This window comes from Megachile rotundata, chromosome 9 (genome assembly GCF_050947335.1).
Source record: "Megachile rotundata isolate GNS110a chromosome 9, iyMegRotu1, whole genome shotgun sequence".
Taxonomy (NCBI): domain Eukaryota; kingdom Metazoa; phylum Arthropoda; class Insecta; order Hymenoptera; family Megachilidae; genus Megachile; species Megachile rotundata.
In genome coordinates this window covers 15,249,259-15,272,100 of record NC_134991.1, presented here as the reverse complement: position 1 = coordinate 15,272,100, position 22,842 = coordinate 15,249,259, and the positions used below count along the sequence as shown (strand labels likewise).

The 22,842-nt window shown below is 38.2% G+C and overlaps 2 protein-coding genes across 4 annotated transcripts; one reads left to right on the top strand and one right to left on the bottom strand.

Annotated features, from left to right (window-relative positions):
* The first annotated feature begins 66 nt into the window (after window positions 1–66).
* LOC100883328 (uncharacterized) lies at window positions 67–6,560 on the top strand. 3 transcript variants are annotated; one of them, XM_012286335.2, is made up of 7 exons: window positions 67–225; window positions 1,606–1,899; window positions 1,985–2,387; window positions 2,480–2,836; window positions 2,916–3,321; window positions 3,549–4,188; window positions 5,093–6,560. In XM_012286335.2, exons 3-7 carry the CDS (start codon window positions 2,061–2,063, stop codon window positions 5,151–5,153), a joined length of 1,791 nt encoding a protein of 596 aa, XP_012141725.1. In that variant the 5' UTR covers window positions 67–225; window positions 1,606–1,899; window positions 1,985–2,060; the 3' UTR covers window positions 5,154–6,560. The 3 variants fall into 3 exon arrangements, with proteins under 3 accessions (XP_012141725.1, XP_012141726.1, XP_076391456.1); XM_076535341.1 differs by lacking the exon at window positions 67–225 and adding an exon at window positions 568–747; XM_012286336.2 differs by lacking the exon at window positions 1,606–1,899 and having other exon boundaries at window positions 81–225.
* On the bottom strand, window positions 6,027–12,971 carry Ir25a (ionotropic receptor 25a). Its single transcript, XM_076535336.1, has 6 exons — window positions 12,388–12,971; window positions 10,920–11,700; window positions 9,607–10,742; window positions 7,701–8,539; window positions 7,203–7,532; window positions 6,027–7,108 (listed from the first exon to the last, which is right to left on the bottom strand). Exons 2-6 carry the CDS (start codon window positions 11,032–11,034, stop codon window positions 6,766–6,768), a joined length of 2,763 nt encoding a protein of 920 aa, XP_076391451.1. The 5' UTR covers window positions 11,035–11,700; window positions 12,388–12,971; the 3' UTR covers window positions 6,027–6,765.
* Window positions 12,972–22,842: the final 9,871 nt, after the last annotated feature.

Here is a 22,842-nt window from a genome sequence, read left to right as displayed (position 1 = left end):
AATTTATTTAGTCATGAAAATAAAACTCTTCATTTGAAGAGTTGAAGAACGCAAAGATAGCTAGAGATTCATTCTTGAACACACTGAAAATCTTGTGCAAGAACTGACCGAATGCCAGCATTAGGGTGGGGGATGTGCACTGAAGCTTTTAGTAGCCGCCATGTTTTTCTCTGAGTGGGGTGTGTAGAAGAGGCCGGGGTGAAAATCATCTCTCGAGGCATGCAGGTACGTCAAAAGTTTGAACATTTTCGTTGATCATGATCAAAGTGACCACCATGCTTAATATAAGTTGACAGTACGTCACGTACGAAGACAGGTTTGTTTTCGTTTCGTAACGTCATATAGTTGTCCGTTTTTCAACGAGAGAACTATGAGTCAGGCGAAACGCATAGCGCAATCGACAAGGTTATTCGCATTGCCCGACCAATGTCTTTGCCAACAATTCGTACAGACAGCTGTGCTGCAGCGTTATTCGTTCGAATTTGCAGTTTGTTTTTGTGCACCAGTTCGAGAGACATCTATCAAGTGGACGAGGCTGGTTGATAATGCGTCCAAAACCCGAAAATTCATATTTCATTACTTGTTCACTTCTTCGTACCGCGTAATCTTGTGATAAGCATTTTTTGACAGCGTCGATAACGGTGTTGATTGGTTCCAATTGATCTTGTGGCTTGTTTTTATTTGCAAAACGTACGATTGGTAACCCGTCCTCTAGCCACGACGTGGAACATGTATTTTGGATCCACGGTTCGTGCAACGTGACTTAATAGCCTCTAACACGAATATACGTATCTAACTACGTCTTATGTTTCTAATTGCATTTTGCGCAAAAATCATTGCGAGTGTTTGAAACTTGTATACGCGCGGAAGAAACAAAACATTCAAAAACGTAGATCACAGAATGTTTAGCACGTTTTGCGTTCGAATAAAGCAAATAAAATTTCATACGAACTTGCATTATTTTCTTTTGTCTGAAAAGTAAACACACCACTTTCACTTAGATTTAAGAAGTCGGATTTTTAAAACGTTTTAGCACGATCATGATATTCTATATTATGCCACATTTATTAAATAGGAAATAAAGTTTTTGATACAGTTTATTATTTTATTTAGAACTGAGATACATCACCAGTTTGATTTCTAAATATTGTGTTAAAATATTTATAATTAATGTGTCTTTATCTTCTTTATAATATGATATCATTTTTGTGGAAAAAATAAGCGGACTAATTCAAGTTGATCATGAAAAGAGTACTACATATTGGCCTAATTCAATAAATATTTTTTTTGCATGGTTTCCATTTAATGGATTAAGGTATTAATATATCGATACTAATTGTTATTTGAAAGCAGATCATACGAAATTAGGTTTTTTTATAACCAGTATGAAATGTTATAACTATTGTATTAATTAAAACGTGTTTAATACATTTAAGTTGTAACACCCTTAACATATAATGTAAAATTCATTTCATTATACCTTTAAATATATAAATAAATAAAAATAATAAATGAAAAAATTTGTACGAATTTATTTATTTCTATAAGATATGTTTTCACATCTACGATGTTTATAAGAATAATTTGGAAATCATAAAATTTCAGTGTCAAAATGGGAAGGAGACTATATTTGTTATCCTTCACTAAGACCTGCCAGCCTCATTTCCACAAGATATCCACCACCTGTGCACAAGAACTAAATAATTTTTAATCAACGTAACTGAAATCACAAGAAGTCACTGTCACTGATTGTGGGCAACGAAACTAAAAGTGAGAAATTACAAGTAACAAAGACAAAGAAAAAACACTTATCGAACTAGTAAATGTCGAGGTGGTGGATTCAGTAAAATTGAAACATTAAAGGACAATAATATAATACCGTAACTCTATTGTAAATAGGTAATTTGATTTATCATTCGCTTTTTCATCAAACACTGTTTCAATAAAATTTGTGCGAAGGGTTTTAATTTGTTTATTTTTCAAGGAGAGAAGATGATCACCCTGGAGGTAGTGGAATCTGTGAAAGTTCCTGGGTCTAGGAGGAACTTAATTAAAAAGAAATGAGGAATCCGGCGTTGCACCTGGTCGGGATAGCGACGTCCCCTGGAGGAGGCGAAGTGTTTGGTACAAGGGCCGAGGAGGAGTTGCGTCAGTGGCTAGAGACGCGCTTGGACGCATTGGGAATTGACCCCGTTGCGTACTCGCGATTTGTACTTAGCCTACTACGCCGCCCCGACTCGGCCCTAAGCCCTCCAGAAGAAGCAATAGGTACAGGTAGAAACGGAGGACGTCGAATACGGGCCCGACCTAAAGCAAAGCTGCCAACGCAAGGAGACAGAGAACAAAGGCGTGCTGTTGTGCAATGTCTGACAAGTGCTGCTGATAATGTAAGTGATATTAATAGTCACGATTCTAGCTATATAGCACTATATATTTATATAAAATGTTAATAATGTATATCATATTTTGTCATGTTTAGAAATGTGGGGTGGAAACGCTGGTCGATGAATTGTGCATGAAACTACGAGATTTGGAAGGAGGTGGTTCAGATGAAACGAAAGAAGAATCGAAGAATACAGATGACGAAAATAAAGCCAATTTAGAATCGCTTACACCTCGTGACAGAGCTCTCAGATACTACGCCGCATTTCCTGCTCTACAACCCGCAACCCTTAAGAAGTTTCCCCAGAGAAAGGATAGAAGCTGTGGAAATAATAATAACAACAACAACAACAACAATAACATCAATAATAATAACAACAAACTCAACGGGGTCAACTACAATAATAATAAAAATAACAATAAATCTCGCAATAAGAAAACTAAAATGTCTATTGTAAGTATTAGATAGAATGGGTTTATGAATTACTTATATATTATAAGCGTGATCTTTCATGATTTGTTCTGCTTTGCAGACTATTGACTCACGAAGATCAGAAGATAAAGGGAACTTTGGGTTTGCTAAGTCGATGGAACGCGAACGGGAAAAAGAGCGGGAATTAGAATTGGATAAACTAAGATTGGCACAATTGCAAGCGAAGTTTGATGAGAGCTTAGAAGCACTTTGGGATTCAGGACCAGGCAATGCACAGGACACGGCTTCTATTTGGGCAGCACCTACTCTTTCTATTCCTTCAGGACCCCTTTGGCCGACAGACACTACCGAGACAATCTTTACTTTATCCACCTCAGACAATGGTTATGCTTCTGACACTCCGTACCAGGAATCTATTGTTGACGACTCACCGCTCATTCCATGGGATATTGATTTAATCAGCATTGAAGATTATGCGGATGAATGTAGTAACAAAAATAAATCAGGTCAGTAGTTCGATCACGTATGTGTCTTATGATCATCATGATATAGTAATGTTGACTTAAGTATACTAACGGATAGGAGATTATTCTAACATGTAAGTAAAATAACCGCATGTTAAGTTAGATGTAAAATACTGCTACATCTGTGTCGTGTCTAACTTTTATTCTCATTTCTGTTTCGCGTACGTATGAAAAATTGATCGCATTAACTTTTAAATATACTATTTCAGAAAGCAATGTTAACTGGTCTGACTCAGCTATGGATGGATCATGGTGTTGGAAAGGGCTTGGCAGTAATTTAGCTGCCTTGGGCCACAGTCCTCAGACAGGTAGCTGCTTCTTTCCAGTAGCACCACGTAAGACTCCCATTGGAACACGCAAAGAATCTCGTTCAAACCTGAAGGTAAACAGCCTTCCAGAACCGGACGAGGATTTGCTTACTTCCGCTCGCACACACTTTCGTCCAATAAAGGATGACGGACAGTGGGCCGATGGGACTACGTTTCCTGTGAACAATACTTTAGAGCGGGTCGCATATCGCAGATCTGAGTCAGGAAACTTGTTATATCTTCCTGGTGGAGAAAGTCCTTATATGGAGTATCGAGAGAATGACTCGCCGCTTCCTCCAGTATCTTCGAATTTAACGTTGAAATTCAGGGTGCGTCAATGTGACAAGTGCGTTCAAACCGAGCCCATTCGATCTCCGGTCAAACGCAGAATTCTCTCCGAACAGGATCATATTCATTATACTCCAGTCGGAGTGGAAGATACTGTTATTCGCGAAGAGGAAAAAATCGAGAAAGATTGCTATACATTGGGTCAACTGGGCTGGGTACGATCTAATGTACCTCTGCACAATGATAGGAAAAGGTAATAAAATGTCTCTAAAAGAATCCATACCACGTGTCGATGGCTTTGTTTTTTTTTTTGCTTTGTACACGTTCTGCGTTCTTTTCTTTGGCCATGTAAGAATAAATTCCTGCTGTGTTTTATTTACTATTCTAATGCACGGTGAATTAGAGGTGTACAGCATTCGAAATTACGGACTCGGGTTTGGAAGAATTCGGTCAGGATCGGCCGGGAGCTCGAAAGTATTTATCTACGAATGCTTCAGACCTTGCGATTTATGGGTATCTGTTATTCAATATTTTTAAATTTCCAAATTTTTATGTTAATAAGTTTTTTGGAGTCTGAGTGTTCGCGGATAGAAAAGTGCGTTTCGGGTGTCTTCCCGATTTAACCTGAACTTTTCCGAACTTGACTCGACGCTGGGATACCCGCCACATTTGACTATCCTCGCACCCGTAATGGTGAACCTTAAATTGCGTTTGAACGTAAAAACCTTTCTGATATGTTCAGAGGTACGAATGTGTAGCTAGACCAAAGATCATATTGGCTAAATAAAATCTAAACGAAAATTTATGTTACTCGTTAAATCATACAAGGAACATTTCCTTTTTTTTCTGTTATGTTTGTGATTCTGTAATCCAAAATCGATGATTATGTATACGCGTCTATATACACACCTATGTATACACATTATATATACATACACCTAATCGTGTTATGTAATACGCTACGAAATTAAAGTATATCTTGAAAACTAGTAATACAGCGAATATATATATGTCTTAAAAAGATTCGTTACGATATGATCATTTATTTGATCGGTTTCTGACACTTAGCATAGAACTATATGTGGTCTATGTACTTAGTTGCATCTTTCGCAGTTGTACGAAAAATGTTATATATTTAATGTATTTTGTTTCGATAGAAGGCACAGTAGCAGCTTCGGATGCCAGCCTCTGACGACTTTGCGTCCGTTGACCTTATGAACTGGATAAAATACGAGCTGCTAAAATACTATATGACTGGAGAGTTTAAGGTTTAGCTATACTTTTTTTTCCAAGACGAAGACGCAAACCGTTAAAGAAAAGGTATGACAGGGGGGCCTCTTGGCATGTGGAATTTGTTATGCATGTATCCAAGATGGTGCCGTTATATATACACATATAAAAAGAAAAAAAAATAAATGAAAAATATAAGTATCCCCCGTTGTCGCCGAGTGAAGAGTGGAAAAAAAACACAACGGTCAGAAAGCGAGCGAACCGAGATGAAAGGAATATTAAACGTTCATTTAGATAATTATTATTAACCCTTTGACAAATAAAAGAAAAAAAGAAACGGAGCAAACTAGAGGAAAAAATGTATGTTACGCAGCGTTTGATGAAAGCGAGAGAGGGAGAGAAAGAGAGAGAGAGAGAGAGAGCGAACGCGAGAGAGAGTGAGAAAGAAAAAAAATATTGAAAACGTAGTCCATGAGATTTCGTTTGTAGCTTGTTGATAATTTTATGTAAACTTTTTCGAAGAGAAAGAAACGAAAAAAAATTAGTGCGCTGATTTTTTTTTAGAAAATGTAGCGAGCAGGTTTCTTTTTTTTTGTTTCTTATCCGATGTGCAGGCGTTCCATTGTGTGTGTTTGCAAATGGATGCATCGCAGAACAAGAAAGAAAGAAAGAAAAAAAGGAAATAAATGTAACCAAGAAAATGCCAAAAAAAGAAAAAATGATACTGAACAAATTGGGAGAGTCAAATTCGAGGACGGAGTACTTATAAGTATAAATAAAAAAGGAGAGAAAAGGAAAAAAAAAGATAAAAAGTGCCGCACGACATTAAACCAAGAACCATCAAAGTACTATTCTATTCTCTTGTTGTTTTTTTTTTCGTAATTATTAATGAATTATCTTAATTATTACCCCTCTAACTATAATTTAACTCCTTAGAAGATTAATATCCCTTTGTCCCTATCCATCTTCCGCCGAATCCCATGTTTTAAAGGAATCCAGAGTATCCAATGCTTTTCCTGTACTCCCTAAAAGGAAATATTGGATCGACGAAAAAGATCGTACTGAAGAAAATGAAAAGGAACGCGTAACTCGAAGAAGAAGAAGATTAAGAAGAAAAAAAAGAAATGTATGCATACGTCCGATAAAAAGTACGCGAGAGGAACGTTATTAGGAAAATGAATGCCTTTTAAACGAAAGAGAGCGGATATAAACGCGATAAGAAAAAGAAAAAGTGTTAATGTTAACACAAACGGTCGTTTATGGTGTTGTACATGAAATGTAACGCGAAGAGAAAAGTGAAACTAAAGAAAATGAAAAAGAAATCTAAACACATATTCTCTGCGCGAAATAATGTACGCAAAGGGAGTAACCAAATAAAGGCATTGCAAACGCTGATGAAGGTGCATATCATTTACAATTCCAGGTCAGTCATATCCTCCTCTTTTTTTAATAAATTTTTCATCTTCAAAAAAACTGACCCTTTCCCTTCTATTTTTTTCTTTAATTGAACTCTAAAGAGTAACATACTGACTCAACCAGGAATAAAAGATATTCTTGAAAAACGCGTGTATTTTCTTCTCTTTTTTTACAAGAAATAACTTCAAAATCTCGATCTGATATTTGTACCTTGTAAACCATGAGTGGGAGCTGGCTGTAAATTGAATCTGAGCGGTTTTATTTTCGGTAGATTACCTTTGACTGGGCTGTTCCGATTGATCTTCGTGATATTCGTACGATGTCGATAATACCAGTACTCGAAGGCCAAAGTTAGACAAGCGAAAATAATACCGAGGAATATCACTACGAATACACCGCCTATGTTGTGAATACTTATACCGTCGCTTTGACTGTTCTCCGCGTCGCAGTTCTTTCTATCAGGATTCTTTTTCCACCATTTGTCCTTCAACTTCTCCAATTTTCGTTGGTTCAGTAGTATCAGAATTCTGTGTCGGAAGAGAGAGGATATTTATCGATGAATTGTTATGGATTATTTGTTGCATGCTACTTTGAATTCTATAAGACTTGTTGCAAACGTACGCGTTGTTAAATTGATCCTTCAGAGGCGATCCCTGTTGAACCGCTATCGCGTAAGGCTTTCTGGAGAAATCTTCTCCCACTTGAACCAGATCACAATTTGTCATGGTAAGATACTTGATGGTGGCAGAATCTTCGATATAGGCGAATTCGTTGTTCGAATCGAGGCGTCGAACTCGTCGCAAAGCTTCCTCCGTATTCGCTGGAAAACCTGCTTCTTCCATTGCTTGCAGCATTTTCGTGTATTTGTCGCTAACAGGATAATCCCATACTGCTAAGTTGGCTCTTTCTGTGTCCGATAAACTATCGTTAAGACTCATCTCCTTCCAAATGCTAAAATACACGTAAAATCTCTTCAAATCTATAATTTTTGTATTACACAAAAAGCAACATAAACTTTAGAACTTTGCAGTGTAATTAAACGTGTCTCCCTCATTAGTAAATTTGTCCAAAAATAATTTGAATGTAAATCAAAAAATTGTTTCAACGAAGAATACTCACTCGTAGAATCTCCATTCGATGGCAGCCATCCTTTTGAAATAAATGTAAGCCGGTGAGTCGATTACCGGGGCATATTGAATTTTATACTGTTTGCTGAGATCCTCCAAAGTCTCGATCGGTATCTCCAATCTGGATACGGTCAGAAACGCGGCTAGATTAGCCGTGTACGAGGCGATGATGATGAACCCGAACAGCCACCAGGTGGCAGCGACTAACCGTCCAGAGAGGTTCTTCGGGGCTTCGCCGCCACCCTGCGGTGTCAAAGAAGTCATACAAAACCAGAAACACTCTCTTAAATTGAACTCTCTCTTCTCGTCATCGTTCTTATACTTTTCCCTGTTATTTTGATAGCTGTACGGTGACCAGCGATCGAAGATCCACAAAAGGAAGCTGGTGAAAATGTAGGCCGCCAGTATGCAGAACCAAACTTCGTTCTCCAACACGGTCAAGAATTTGAATAACGAGGTGTCGGTCTTAGTTTTCAGCATCATAATGGACAGGCCCACCAGATCGTAATAAGGCACCGTGAAATCCACCACCACTTCCCTTTCCGCGGTCACCCAAAGTGAACCGAGAGCGATGTCAGCTCGTTTCTCGATCAATTCCTTTATCATTCCGTTCCAGCTGCCGTTCTGGTTCAGATTGCCGTATAGTTTGTCCTCGGTCTCGCGTATCTCGTATTGGAAGCCCACCGTGTCCTTGATTTCGTTCAACAGGTCGATGCAGAAACCGTAGTACTCGTTCTTTTCTTCGTTGTACATCACGAACGGGGGATGAAGCACGGTGACTACCCTGTAGCTCTTCACTGCTGTGGTATTCATCACGTCACTGTTCGTTATCTTCGAAGAAGAACATTTGGTTAATTGTTTAAATAATATAGGAGGATATTCTTTATTCAAAATTGTCACAACTTTACATCACTGAAAAAAATAATGAAGTAACTTTTCGCTGATAACGTATCGTGCTATGATCAAACTACTGGGCCAGTTTGAAAATTTGTACAATGATCGGTTAAAAATTCGAGCGAAACATGCAGCAGGATATCCACTATGTGAAACTAGGAGCTCAGGAGTACAATTACGTAGTCGTTAAGTCGCTTTTTTTGTATATACTGCACGGGCAAATAGAGTTGCATGTGTTATCTTCATCAGTGCTCCTTGTCATCAGCGATAAGTGTAAATAAATGTAGCGACCGCGTGTCAAGGGTATAACTATCGTGATGGCTAGCTTGACCAAGGGTCAAGACTAAGAAATTACGTTTCCTTTGAATTTTTCTAAGCGAAACTTTCCTCGGCTCTCATTGTTCGTTGCTCGATCGAAGAACAGGACGTAACGAAACGATGCGATGCTTTCATCAAAGACAGATTTTAAATGAAGTATTCATTTTCATTCCATTGTACCGATTCATTCTGCACGGTGTTATCTTCCAACCATGACATTCGATTATCGAATAGCCTCATCCTCGCGTGACTCAAAACTACCATTTTTTCGCTGATCAATATTAGGCCGACCTAATTTCGTTTAATAATGTCACGTGCACGACACCATCCATTTACTCTGTTGATTTTGCACGTTATAAATTTTAAACGTGCTCTTTCGGAAATTAAATGAATTTTATATGCCAACGCGCGTCGATCGTTCTAAAGTACGTGCTTTCACCGATCTATCAAAGATTCATACACGATCTAAAACATTCTGTACATTCATATCGGTACTTACTTTTTTGCAACTAGAAATCTTATGAAGTTTCTTTGTTAAATTCTAAAAGGTTCGTACATTCGTTTTATCACGATCAAGAAGGAAAATTAGTAGAACAAAAATTGACCACTAACTTCGTCTTTAACTATGGAGTGACAGATAGATAAATGTGAAAGGATCGAGAACGATAACTTAAACCGAAACTTGCCTCTAAAGGTGAATCGATGCTAGCGTTCCAAGATCCGCTATCAACCGTGCTGAAAATAACATCTTGCTCGATGTTCACCAGGTGGATGGACATCTCGAAGCTTGCCTGATGCTCGCCGTTCTTTGTTCCCCATCTAATTCCGGCATAAGTTGGCGTCATGTTCCCGTAAGCGGCTTTCAACTTGCCAAAGAAGTCCAACTTCCTCACCGGTGTGTTCGTGTTATTGTATCCGTCGCACGTGATTTGTTTCGGCTTCAGTGGCCATTCGCCGTTGTCCAAGGCCGATTTCATCGCTTCGACGGCCAACTGAAGGAGATCATAGTAGAAAGCGGAAGAGATAATCGGTTTTGGCAAGACGGTCTCCACCGCAGGCTTCTTCAGCTCGAACTTAGGCTTCATGAAGAGGACCGTCACGTTCACGCATTCGCATGTCGGCCAGATGTCAATTTCCGGAGTCAGCAAGAACCAACCGTACTTTCTTCCGGTAAAGCTTAAGGACTCCGCAGCTTCCAGAGCTATGTTGATAGTGTTCTCGTCCCCGAGAACGAAATAATTCACGATATCAAGATCCCTCAAACGAGGTAGTTGCCTCTTCATCTTTGTCACCTGCTGAGAAGCCTCGCTCATGACGTGTCTGGTAGGCACGTTCAGCAGCAGACTCTTGTATTTGTGATCCATGATGAAATTGTGATCGTACAGAATCGCCGCGTTCGAGATGTTCAATTGGATAGCCAATCGTCTGACCGCTTCGGGTAACAAATCCAGCGGAGGCATCACCTGGACCAGGTACCCTTGTTGATCGGTGTTCAAATTCCGCCAATAAAGAAGATCTCCTTTTTGACCGTATTGCGCGGACAACGTCGGGATTCCTAGGGCAGCAGTGAACGAGTTCGTTATCTTGGCACCTAGACCAGCTGTCGTGGTGTCCACTACCAAATCTGGCACTTTCGTCCCTCCTTTTTCGACCGCGGCGTCCCATAAGTTACAGATGCGGTCCAGGGTGACGTTGATGTCTGTTCCATTCAGTTGTACGACCCACACTTTTCCTAGGTAGTCAGGATGCTTCTCTCTAATCGCCTTCATGGCGGCTGTCAGGCTGGCGTTGGCCACTTTGTTAGATTCGTCGTTGATGATGACTGGGGGAATATGGCGAAGTTAAAGATTAGGTCTCGTTTGAGTTTGTGACATGAAGAATTATAGGAAGGATTTAATCATAAGAATAAATGCGTTACACACGAAAGTCGTGGGAGTATAAAGACAGTTCTTGACACTTCGCACAGGATTTTCACAGAGTCATGTAATTATCTACTTACAAAGATTAACCGGTCTGGTTTTCGAGGATTCTCTCCCATCATTTTCTTGCCCATGGACCAACAATTCTCCTTCCAAACCAAGGAACACAGCAACGACGAAGTATCCAAGTTTCATTTTGAACTTATGAAGAGTTTCCTTGCTTCAATTTATATGAAGTTGCAACGATGTTTCTTCGAAGCGATTCTCCTTGTTTCACTAATTTTATAGCATTACGTAAGTAGTCTGTCTGTTTCGATTCGTGGGTATATCGCTTCGAGTCCGGTGATATCGCGTGAGGAAATCGGTCGAACAACTGAAGGGTGGTCTCGAAACCCAGACCCAAGTTGGCTCACTCTTTCTCCCTCGGTACTATTTGTGTTTGTCCATTGGTTACCGCGGGGATGACCTAATCAATTTCCCGTATCAACGTCCCTTCTGTCTTCTTCCATTTTCGTTTTTTCAATTTTTCGGTCGACAAAATTCTGAGTCGCCATTGACCTTACGTGCCGCGAGGAAAGGAAAGCAATGGGTGAGCACGATGCGAGGACCGCGACACTTTGCGATGAATTTGCATGTGGCTGGCTCGCGTGTCCTGTTATTTAGTAATCGACTAGTCGATCGCTGCTTTTTTTCCCTCGTCACGTATCAGCCGAAAGTTTCCAACGGGATATCGATATCTTCGTGACTAGACATCGTAAACGTTCGCATCGTGTTTCTCACCCTTCGATTGTTTCTTCCCGAAATTGTTTTAGGGTTTCGCGGTCGGATGTACTCGAGATTGTAATTTCTGATGGGAAGCACCTGAAAATTGAATTTATAGCCGCTGTAACTCATGAAAGTAGCTTCCTTCTGAGGGATAGCACTTGAAAATTTAATTTATAGGCGTTGTAAGTTATGAAGGTAACTTCTGCCGTAACTATGTTTGAATTAGAGCTGGAAGATTAATTTTAAGAGGATGGCGTTCTTTTTATTACCAACTCCGAACAGTAAATTGTTATTACCAAATAAGGTTAGCGCAAATTAGCTAATTGCTGTAAAGATCGAAGAGAAGTTTTATTATTCACGGTATAATTCTCGAAAGAAAGATAAAAGAAAATTAATGGAATTATACATAAATTACGAGCGAATAATTTTTGTTAAAATAACAGTGATGCAACTGATTAGCTAACGGTTAAACATATCGAAAGATAATCTCGGTATTTATAGTACGTCCCCAGAAAGTAGGTTACGAAAATGTCAAGGAAAAATAAAAGCATTTTTCTCTGTGTGTCTTTTCTTTCTCACGTTTCTACGACTCGCGACTTAAGGGCTCGAAACGATTTGCTTTCGCGAAGCAGGAAACGTGAATTCGTAAACGATAAAAAAATGCAAATGTACATCGGCAAAACGAAGAAGTTGATTACTTCCCCAGTGTTCCTTTGAGTTAAACATTTCATTAATTCCCGTATTTCGAATCGAGTTCGTAGCGTTCTTACAAAGAGGGCATACCTTTTTTCGCCGTCCGCCTTAGTTGATCGCAATCCCAGCAATATTAGAAGCAGAGTATTAAAGCAGCAAGCAATATGCCGACGAGGATCGGTAGAGATGTAACTGCCAAATTGTCGAGGCCGAACCTAGCGTTAAAGTCTTTGTCGGGCGAACAATTCACTTCTCAAAGGATTTTCATTCCACCATTTCTTCCCTCAGAACGTTTAATCTCTCTTTCAATTGCTAGACGCGTAATCCTTTCATTAACCATTAATTGCTAGACGTAATTTACTTTGTTACACCGTGCAAGAATATTGCACTATAAATATTTCCTTTTAATTGCCTGGAAGTTCGCTTCTCTAAACGGCAGTCGTCGATCAAATTGGTGGATGTCTTAAAATACCCAGAATATCTGTGCGATTAAACTGATGTATCGATGAATTGATTTCTCCTAAAAGTTCAACTTCCAAATGATAGACCTTGCAGAAGCAGGTTTCGCGATAATGATGCTGAAGAGAGAAAGGAGCCGTTTCCGTTCTTCAGGTCCCTAATGATCTTTAAGATCGATGTCTGGATTGGTTTCGCGTTCGTTTTCCTCTTAACAATATTTCTATTATATATTCTCGAGAGGTACTCGCCCTTTAGCTACCGGAACAATCGGGCAAAGTATCGAGACGGGGCAAGCGATCGATTCTACTCTCCGAAGAAGTGCTTCTGGTTCACGTCGATCATCTCTCGAAGAAAACATCTCAAAAATCAGGCAACCACTGACTCGATTACTGTCATCGTTAAAAATATTTTTTTGAAACGTTGGAACAAAAAATGCTTCGCATGGTACAAATAATTGTTAAGTACTTTAGACACAAAAATTAGACAAGGCTAATTATAAAAAGAAGTAGTAGGTTTAATAACGTGATAGTAAATTGCAAAGTTCATAAGTTTGTACAGGGAATAGAAAATTATTTGAGAAAAGAAAATATACCGATGCCAAGAGAAACTATAATCAGAAGTCAGGAGGAAAATGCTAGTTACACGGCAGAGCAGAGAAATAATTAACCCCTTCAATGAGGAAGTGTCGCGACGGAAGTCGAGCACAGTTTCGTGATCTCGACGGAGATTCGAATTGTAACATCCAATTTACAAAGCACACAGTAGTATTTACGATACGAGCGTAAACGACAAAGTCCCGGGAACCGGCTTTGGGTTTCCGTTTCCTTGCTAACTGGCAAACTTCTCTCTGCTGCTCGGACGTCTTTGAACGTCAAATCCTGCAGTTAAGGGGCGTTGTTAATCTTCCCAACTACAGCTGGTGTTATATGTAACTCCGATCTCAATCACTAACAACGAGCAGTGCCATAAATTTCGCGGCTAAACTCTGCGTCACCGTTTTTGGTAATTAAACTGACGTAAAAGCCTGCTACGGGAATAGACTTGTCCTAGAAACCCTGATTTTCGGCTCTAAAGCCTGCTTCGCTTCTCAAATTATTTTTCTCTAATAGAGGTTTTATATTCGTGGCGATAAATCAAGATTACGATCTGTTAGTTTATAGACTTCTAGGAATTAAAAATGCTTGGCGATATATTGTGTGGCGATACAATGCATTGCAATTCAACGCAACCGTAATTCAATACGCCGTAATTAAACGCGTCGTAATTGAATTCGTGGTAACACAACGCGCGGCCATACAACGTACCGTAATTCAACGCGTGGCAATACAACGCGTAACTCAACCCGTGGCAATACCACACGTGCACACGTCACTTCAAATATTAATAATTTAACACTAATAATCGCGAGGTAGAACTTTAAAGAAACTCTTCACTTGTAAGTTTATGTAGCGTGACATCTTTTTGCGAGAAGCGTTCCAAGGAATTGAAGAAAATTTACTTCCACGTATATATTTTAACGAACCCTTCAGGAATGGAATGATCAAGGATCGTAAATAACGAAGGGTGCAAGGTTCGAGTTAACACGCTACACGAATTACGAACCTCGTCCACCCTTTGACCCGAGTAATATTTATAGAACGATCGGTTATTAATTCTTCGGTAACCTTTTAACAGGTCCGATATCGGAATCGCAAATTTATTGCCGGCGCGCTGCAACAAAAGCCAACCAGACCAATTCAGTTTTAGCGAAGAATTAACGCTGATAAATGAGAACGGTAAAAAATTTTCAACGTTGCCGTGAAATATAACAGTTTATATCCGATTATTAAAAACTTGCTCAAAAATATTTATTCTCTTACACTACTAAATCTGTTACCTAGCATGTTTGCGACGTATGCATTCAATATAAATTTATTATCTCGTTTTGCGATGCGGTTTCCTATGCATTTTGACACGTGTATAGAATTGATTATGCTGTTGTACAAATTTAATAGAAGCTTTAAATAATTAAATTCAATGAATTTATTGTGGCGTGCGTACAAATTATTGCTAGCTGCCTATCCACGGAATAATTGCTCATCACGACATGTTAATGGGGAGTGTAATTGTCCTTGTACGATGCTGTCGATGGTAGCGAATATTGTAACAGATCGGTGTTAAGATCGATGTGGCAGATAAATGTAGATCTATCTTCCTTTACACGCGTCAACAGGCTAAATAGTGTCAAAACTCGTTTATCTCGTTGGCAACAGCTTGATAGACGAGGTAATTGTAATGGCGGGTGGTCGGGATTAGGTGTTTTAGGGTGGCTCACCCTCCTTGCACCCTCCGCGCCGTATGACCTGGTAATCGATATTATTTCTACGAATTTAACGTAATCATATCTGTAGAAAAACTGGTATATTGACCTTGACTTTTAATTTTATGCACTGTTTTTATTTCTTTTATTAATTAAATTTTGTAAGGTCTCAGATCTTTACTTCCTGGATTTGCTATATTTTTAAAAACAAAAAAAATTTTAAGCAGAAGGTAAAAGACTGTGAGTACACTTTATCTGCGAGTTTAGATTCTATTATGCATAGGCTGTGATATATCCCTTCTTATACGTTGCCCGTAATGCGATATATACGAGGTAGTATTTTATACGTTCAATAAAAATTCTAGCACGGTGGCAAGGTTTAAAATTGGCCATTTTTTGCCATTGTCCTTTATCGCTGGCTGTGCCGCGATTAGACTCACCTCGGATTCGTGGTTGCTTTTTTATCGCAATATCGATGTGTTTGCATGCTGGCGGAGGGTAATAACCAGAGAAACTATCTCGGCCCTCGAAAATTGGATTGTGAATTCTATCGCGGTAAAGGAGGAACAATAGAGGCATAAAAAAGAGCTGTTCACGTTTTACCGGGGCGCAAACTTTAATTGCCTACGAATCAGTGAATTTTAATCGAATGAACGAAAAACCGATCGTTTAATAAATAGATAGCGAAAGTTGAACGCCGATGTTCGTATCTCTTTCGGTTATATTAAAAGCAAGGCAATTTAGATTTACGAAGATTCGTTTGGTGGAATTCTGTAATGAACGAAACAAAATTAAAGCGCACCCGAAACTATGTATGAGACATTCCCTGGGAGCGTATGTAGTACACGTGTCTGTGAATTCGACCATTTGCTCTAGGAACACTTTACATTAACGTGTCTAATTCCAAACGTGTAGATCCCGCTCCAAATGAATCTCTGACGAGTTATTACAGATGGAAGAGCTTCAACGAACCTCTCGAAAGGATAAATTGAACGCATTCATTTTGAATCCCGCACGCTTTTGAATCATCCCTACCGGAACGTGATTACATTAGATTGTTTCATACCAAATGGCCGATTTCGAAATGTATGGGAACTCTGACGAGATTTTGTCATCATTCTGATACATCATTCTGGAGCTACATTAAATACGAACGACCACATTTACGATTTAAGATACGATAACTGCGAATCGGTCACTTGGTAATCCAATAATTAATTAAATCCATCAAAAACTTGATCCCGTTTCCAGACAATGCATATCCGAAGTTCGATCCTTTGTTCGAAACTCAGGCCGTATCCAGCGAATCTAATTTCTGAGCGGCAAGAGCGGAGTCGCAAATTTTGAGGACTCTCGTCTCGAAACAAGCTTCGTCGGCGGGAAACTTTCGATGACTCGAGGAAGTCGTTCAAATAGGTCGTGACTGTAAATCTTGGAAGAGGACTGATCCCGGTGTTCGTTTATGTTTTTTATACGGTTGCCGCAGGGATGGCACAGTCAAAGCTTACACGTTGCTTTTTTTTTATCCCTCTCGTACTCCCTCGCTTTTCATCCGCCTCTTTCTTTTCCGTGTTTCGTTCTCGCTCGCTCGTTTTTCTTTTTTTTACACAAAGTATTTCTTTCTCAACAATGCCAAGCACTATATTTAGGCGCTGTATTGTAAATCACCAGCGAGCTTTTTCCACGTATTCGCACGCAAATTGGGGCACCTTGACATGCACATACATAGATACGTTTGTTGCTTTCCCCGCCCGTTCGATTTTCCCTACGTACGATTGTCTTCGTGGCTGCGCGTCTATTCGGGACTCTGTCGGACAAGAGACACCACCGTCACGGGCGAAAATGGAACCCTCGACGGAGCATCGGTCCGTCGCGTTTCCCTCTGTTGAATGGATCTTAATTGCCAAACGACATTATTCCACGCCCAAACAGAAATAGAGACGGAGACGATGAGATAGTCTCTCTCGCGGTAACGAGAACTAATAATAATTAGGAGCCCATGCGTTGCACCAGATTTTCGTGTTTGAACGCGTATTATGCTCTCGTGGTACCTTCGTGCAATTACGACATGTCAGTTTGCTAATTAAATTTAATCACCACTCACATGTTCATTACAACTAGATAAATAATCATTTTTAATTCAACTTTTACTATGACAATCTTCGTTACATATTTTTTGAAGTAATTTAATAAGGTGCCTGAGGAGTTACGTTTGTTCATTATAACTAGATAAATAATGATTTTTAATTCAACTTTTACCACGATGATTTTCGTTACATATTTTTTGAAGTAATTTAATAAGGTGTCTGAGGAGTTACGTTTGACAAAAAATTTAATTTGTGCCAAGCAATGGTCCTCATTCTAAACAGAGTAATGAAAATATATTTGTTTATATTGCACATTTTTTAATGCGCTTACTTGCACAAAAATGGAGGTATTTTATTAGGGCGATGCATTTTTAATTTTCAAATACCAGAACGATATAAAACAATTCACATTGCCATTCCGGAGTGTCGTTCTGGCAATTACAATAGCTGTTTAACCAAAGGTTTGCGGCATTGTATTTTGCAGCCCATTATTTGGCCGAAACGTGAACCGTAAAATTTCTGCCTACTTTTTTTGTGAAAGATTGAAATGAAAATCATACGTATCGCGTCCACCAGGGTAGAAATTAATGTACCACCCAGTATCATTGTCATTCGGTTGATATCGTAAATGACGTATCTCCTATATTCCCGATAAACAATTTCCCACGTTTAACATTTTCAACGCGTGTCATCTGTCAATGTTCTATCGGCGAAACTACCTTGTTTTCGCGCGAATATAATATTCCGATTGACGCCACTTCAAAGCTATTCCGCTCTAATTGAAATCGTCAAATTAATTGGAACACCTTTACCAACTAATGTCATTTTCGAACGATTGAACTTCTTATTTGTTCGTCTTATTTAGCTAATAGACTTGTCGGTAGATTCTGTAAATAAAGATATGGGTAGTTAAAAAATTGTACAAAGACAGGGTTAAATGATGAGACCTCCGTCCGCCATTTTGTACATAGATGGAACAACACATCGCATAACAGAGTGGCAAACTTATTCACAGAGCGCAGAATGCGTGTAAATAGAATTACCGTGATTCAATAACCGCAATAAATTTAACAGCAAAGTTTTGCATCTCGTTATTAATAATGACTTTGAATGATAGATGGTTAATGTTTCATAACCGCATCAGAATATCCTACTAATTGATATCACTAATTTATGTAAATAATGCAGAATCGATTAATTTACATACCATGCTTGAAAATGCAGAATAGTTTATGAGAACGATTATTACATTATATTCTACGTCTTTAATTTTCTTGGTATCTTCAAATTATGAAAATTTACTTGTACTTTATGCGCTTTAAATTTGCTAATGAGATTAGTTTTCGTTGTCAGTATACTAATTACTACAGAGGCACCACACCTACGGTAATATGAATCGTCAACTTTTAAAGATATTAAAAATGTTCTAATCTGGTAATTGAAAATATTAGGTGAGTTCGTTCGACACGCTCTGAGGTAATTACAGAAAATTTTTGGAGTTTAAGACGGGGAGGAATATATTCAATTGAACGCTAAGAAAATTTTCTCCCCGAAAGTTGCATCCCACGATGTGTTCCCTTATCGAGTTGATTTGTGCAAATTACATAATTCTCGCGGAAACTATGCCAGGGTGGAATCTGATATCGAGGAATATCAAAGCACGAGCGTGGCATGCTTATTCTCAGTAACAATTATGGAAATAAAGACTATCATTATCTTCAATTTGGTTGTGAACGTTCGCGTTTACGTTCCTTTATCGTGAATGCTGTTATCGGGGAGCGGCTGGATATGCAGTTCGGATTTCCCGACGAAATTGAATATATTTTTTCAACCTATCGTTCTTTTTACACCTTCGTTCGCCTGGCAATGAATGGATTAAAAGTGATTGATCGTCACCGAGCGCCCTTTGAGCTCTTATCAATTTTACAAATAAAGTTAATATTCTGCAAATGTGATATAACAGAAATACAAAAACAATATTTGTATTTATCATCCGTAGGAATAAATCTTTCTTCGAAAATTACTTGTTTGTACAAGTTGATGATTAGTATAATTCGGTAAGGCTTGCTCTCATGCTCTAACGAGTGTTATCAACCTCAATCGAAATTTATCGGTAATTACAGAGGCGTTAAATTATCAGAATAAAACCGTGATAATTACGGGATTAGAAAGAATCAGGCCGTTATCGAATTCAAACGATACAATCTGCGATAGAAGCGAGCGTGTACGTGCATCGAAGAATTTAATAAACCGGTATCGCTTGCCAATCAATTCCTACAGGTTTAACGCCACGGTCTCTAGTGACCATGCCATGTTCAGATAAACAACCATTTATCGCCGCTTTCGTGTTGTAATTTACCATAGTATCAGTAATTTATTGTTTCGTCGCAGCGGTCGTCACCCTCAATCCTGTTTCGTGATAGCCGCATCCCCCTATGCTGCAAGGGTTGTTCCTACTTTTTTTTTAATTATCATTTATGTTTATATGCTTTGTACATACTGATGCATAAATAAATAAACTTATGCAATTGTTTTTAACTTGTGTCAATCATTTTATGCAACTGCAGGTGCATCCCTCTGAAATCCTCAAGTACTTCATATTATATTTATGCAATTGTTATTTTCTTTCAATTATGTTTATATATTTTGTACCAATACAATAACAAATAAATTGTTTCAATTGTTTAATTTATGCAATTGTTTTTAACTTGTGTCAATCATTTTATACAACTACAGGTGCATCCCTCTGAGGTCCTCAAGCACTTCATATTATATTTATGTAATTGTTATTTTCTTTCAATTATGTTGATATATTTTGTACGTACCAATACAATAACAAATAAATTGTTTCAATTGTTTAATTTATGCAATTGTTTTTAATCTGTGTCAATCATTTTATGCAACTGCAGGTGCATCCCTCTGAGGTCCTCAAGCACTTCATATTATATTTATGTACTTGTCATTTTCTTTCAATTATGTTCATATATTTTGTACGTACCGATATAATAACAAATAAATTGTTTCAATTGTTTAATTTATGCAATTGTTTTTAATCTGTGTCAATCATTTTATGCAACTGCAGGTGCATCCCTCTAGGGTCCTCAAGTACTTCATATTATATTTATGTACTTGCCATTTTCTTTCAATTATGTTTATATATTTTGTACCAATACAATAACAAATAAATTGTTTCAATTGTTTAATTTATGCAATTGTTTTTAACTTGTGTCAATCATTTTATATAACTGCAGGTGCATCCCTCTGAGGTCCTCAAGTAGTTCATATTATATTTATGTACTTGTCATTTTCTTTCAATTATGTTTATATATTTTATACCAATACAATAACAAATAAATTTTATGCAACACTCTCTATTTATATATTCTATTTAATCCCTCACAATAAATAAATAATATTCAGAGTAAGCCATTATTAAATCGAGTACTCACCATCGGTGACCCAACTGTCGATGGATATTCGAATCGATGAGACCGAAAAACAAAACGAGAACGAAATAAAAAAGGGATGTATTTTCAATGGGCATTAAACCGTTGGACGCGGGTGGTCAAAAGAACGAAAATGAAAGAGCAGCCACGTAGCTATCTAGATCTCGGTGGAAAGTTTCATTACGGGAACTGCAACGCGAGAAAGCGGGAACAGAAAAGTGCGCGTTCGTTCTCTTATCGCGATTTGCACGTTCGTTCGGTTGGCTGTGCTTGCGTGAATCTCGAGAACCGATGCCTAATGGCCGTATTAATGATTCCAGATCCACGGACAATTACGCCGACGGTGCACGTGATTTCCCCATCATTTATGCATGCATTCGAACCGCACAGTTCATCCGCTTTCCAAAATTTATATACACTCGGGTGCAATGTTACCTTCCTGCTAAGAATAAACGTGCGAAGATACGAATCTTTTAATTCGATACGAAGGATCCTCTCAAAAATTAATTATGAACTTATAAAAAAATCGTCCTTAAGAAAACATTGACGAAAGAGCACGAGATTAAAACGATCGCAAAAAAGTGTCGGAGATGGGATTGCAGAATTCATCAGTGACTATTTTCCGAAAAAAGAATCTGTGAAAGTAGCAGCATCGCGATGCATAAAACATTAATCAAAAACATTAGTGGACAGTCCGTTCCTGTGGATTTTATAACTTACCCCGATAACGAAGTTCCTCGGAGGGCACTCATGTATTTTTCATTGAATTTGTCCCGTCCATCTCTATGCATATTTCGTTTTCATTCCCTCGCGTGTTTTTCTTCTTTTTGTCAATGTCACATTTCGCGCGTGTACACGCTGCCGGTGTGTAAAAATAAAGCGATTGCGGGGAAGAAAGGGGGATAGATTCCACGGTTTTAAACGAGAAAATTGTGCCGAAAGTGAAGCAGAGAAAAATAAACAGTCGAGAAACAACTCGCCTTCGTTCAGACTTATTTGAACGTTACAAATATTTTCATTCGCGATAAAAGTTTTCCAGTTTCGCCGGAGATACTCGTCCATTTCTTTTTGTTTAAGCAAAATTTAATTTCTTCGAATAGCGCCGTTCTTGAATCGATAAAAACGATTCGTTGCAAGCTCGATTGTTAAGGGGGAGGAAAGGTGACTCAGGAATTTGCTTGTGCCTGTAATGCTTGGCCAGTTTAAAGAAGCTTAGTCAGCTTAAATCTACAAATTAACTGCTTCAGAATAAAGAACGGTTCTCTTGTTCTGCCAGCGTAAATCTACCTCTTTTTGCACGCCGTATCACCTTTGCAAATCTTACGTCGGGTCACTGACCGTATTTATGAATTTCATTTCACCGAACAATTAAAAAATTAAAAACGAAACAAAAGACCTGTGTACTCGAGGAAAATTCGCAGGTGTAGACTGAAAGACGATTGTTCAACTAATTGAGAGGTTGTTTTTGCGCGTTTTTTAGGTGCCTCTCTTTATGCGATAAAAGTCTCATTTTTATACCGAGAGGATTTAAAAGAAAAGCTGCTTTAAGTATCAAGTTATTGTGCATTAAACCTCTCAATGTATCAAGTTTCGTATTATTTCATGACAACAAATGTAAAATAATATTTTATTTGCAGGTTGAGGTTTTGTAAGAGATAATTTTAATATGAAAAGACTGACCAATTAATTTATAAGCTGTGGTTATAGTACTGGCTAACAAACAATATTAGCAGGTTACATTCGTGGAAGTGGCAGCCATTTTGTGTTACGAATATCGACAGGTCGATTATGTAGCCTTTTTCAATGAACTTAAATCTTTAAATTAATGTACAATTAATTATTTGAAATTGTGTCACTGTTTTAAAATAGAACGATAGTAAAATCATTTACTTGATAGTTTATCAAGATTCGTATTATTTCGTGACAACAAATGTAAAATAATAATGGCACATTTATTTGCAGCTTGAGGTTTTGTAAAGATAATTTTAATACGAGAAGACTGATCAATTAATTTATAAGCTGTGGTTATGAATTTGCTAATAAATAATATTAGCAGGTTACATTCGTGGAAGTAGCAGCCATTTTGTGTTACGAATATCGACAGGTCAATTACGTAGCCTTTTTCAATGAAAATCTTTAAATTAATGTACAATTAATTATTTGAAATCGTGTCAGACTGTTTTAAAATATAACGATAATAAAATCATTTCCTTGATAGTTATGCAGTACCATAAATAACGAGACTGTTATAAAG

Excerpts from the sequence above, each read along its gene's own strand:
- Ir25a (XM_076535336.1), bottom strand. The coding sequence starts at position 11,034 with ATGAAACTTGGATACTTCGTCGTTGCTGTGTTCCTTGGTTTGGAAGGA. Across the intron at positions 10,743-10,919 it reads AACCAGACCGGTTAATCTTT|TCATCATCAACGACGAATCT; the intron begins GTAAGTAGATAA and ends ATATTCCCCCAG. Across the intron at positions 8,540-9,606 it reads GCATCGATTCACCTTTAGAG|ATAACGAACAGTGACGTGAT; the intron begins GCAAGTTTCGGT and ends TCTTCTTCGAAG.
- LOC100883328 (XM_012286335.2), top strand. The coding sequence starts at position 2,061 with ATGAGGAATCCGGCGTTGCACCTGGTCGGGATAGCGACGTCCCCTGGA. Across the intron at positions 2,837-2,915 it reads AGAAAACTAAAATGTCTATT|ACTATTGACTCACGAAGATC; the intron begins GTAAGTATTAGA and ends TCTGCTTTGCAG. Across the intron at positions 3,322-3,548 it reads TAGTAACAAAAATAAATCAG|AAAGCAATGTTAACTGGTCT; the intron begins GTCAGTAGTTCG and ends ATACTATTTCAG.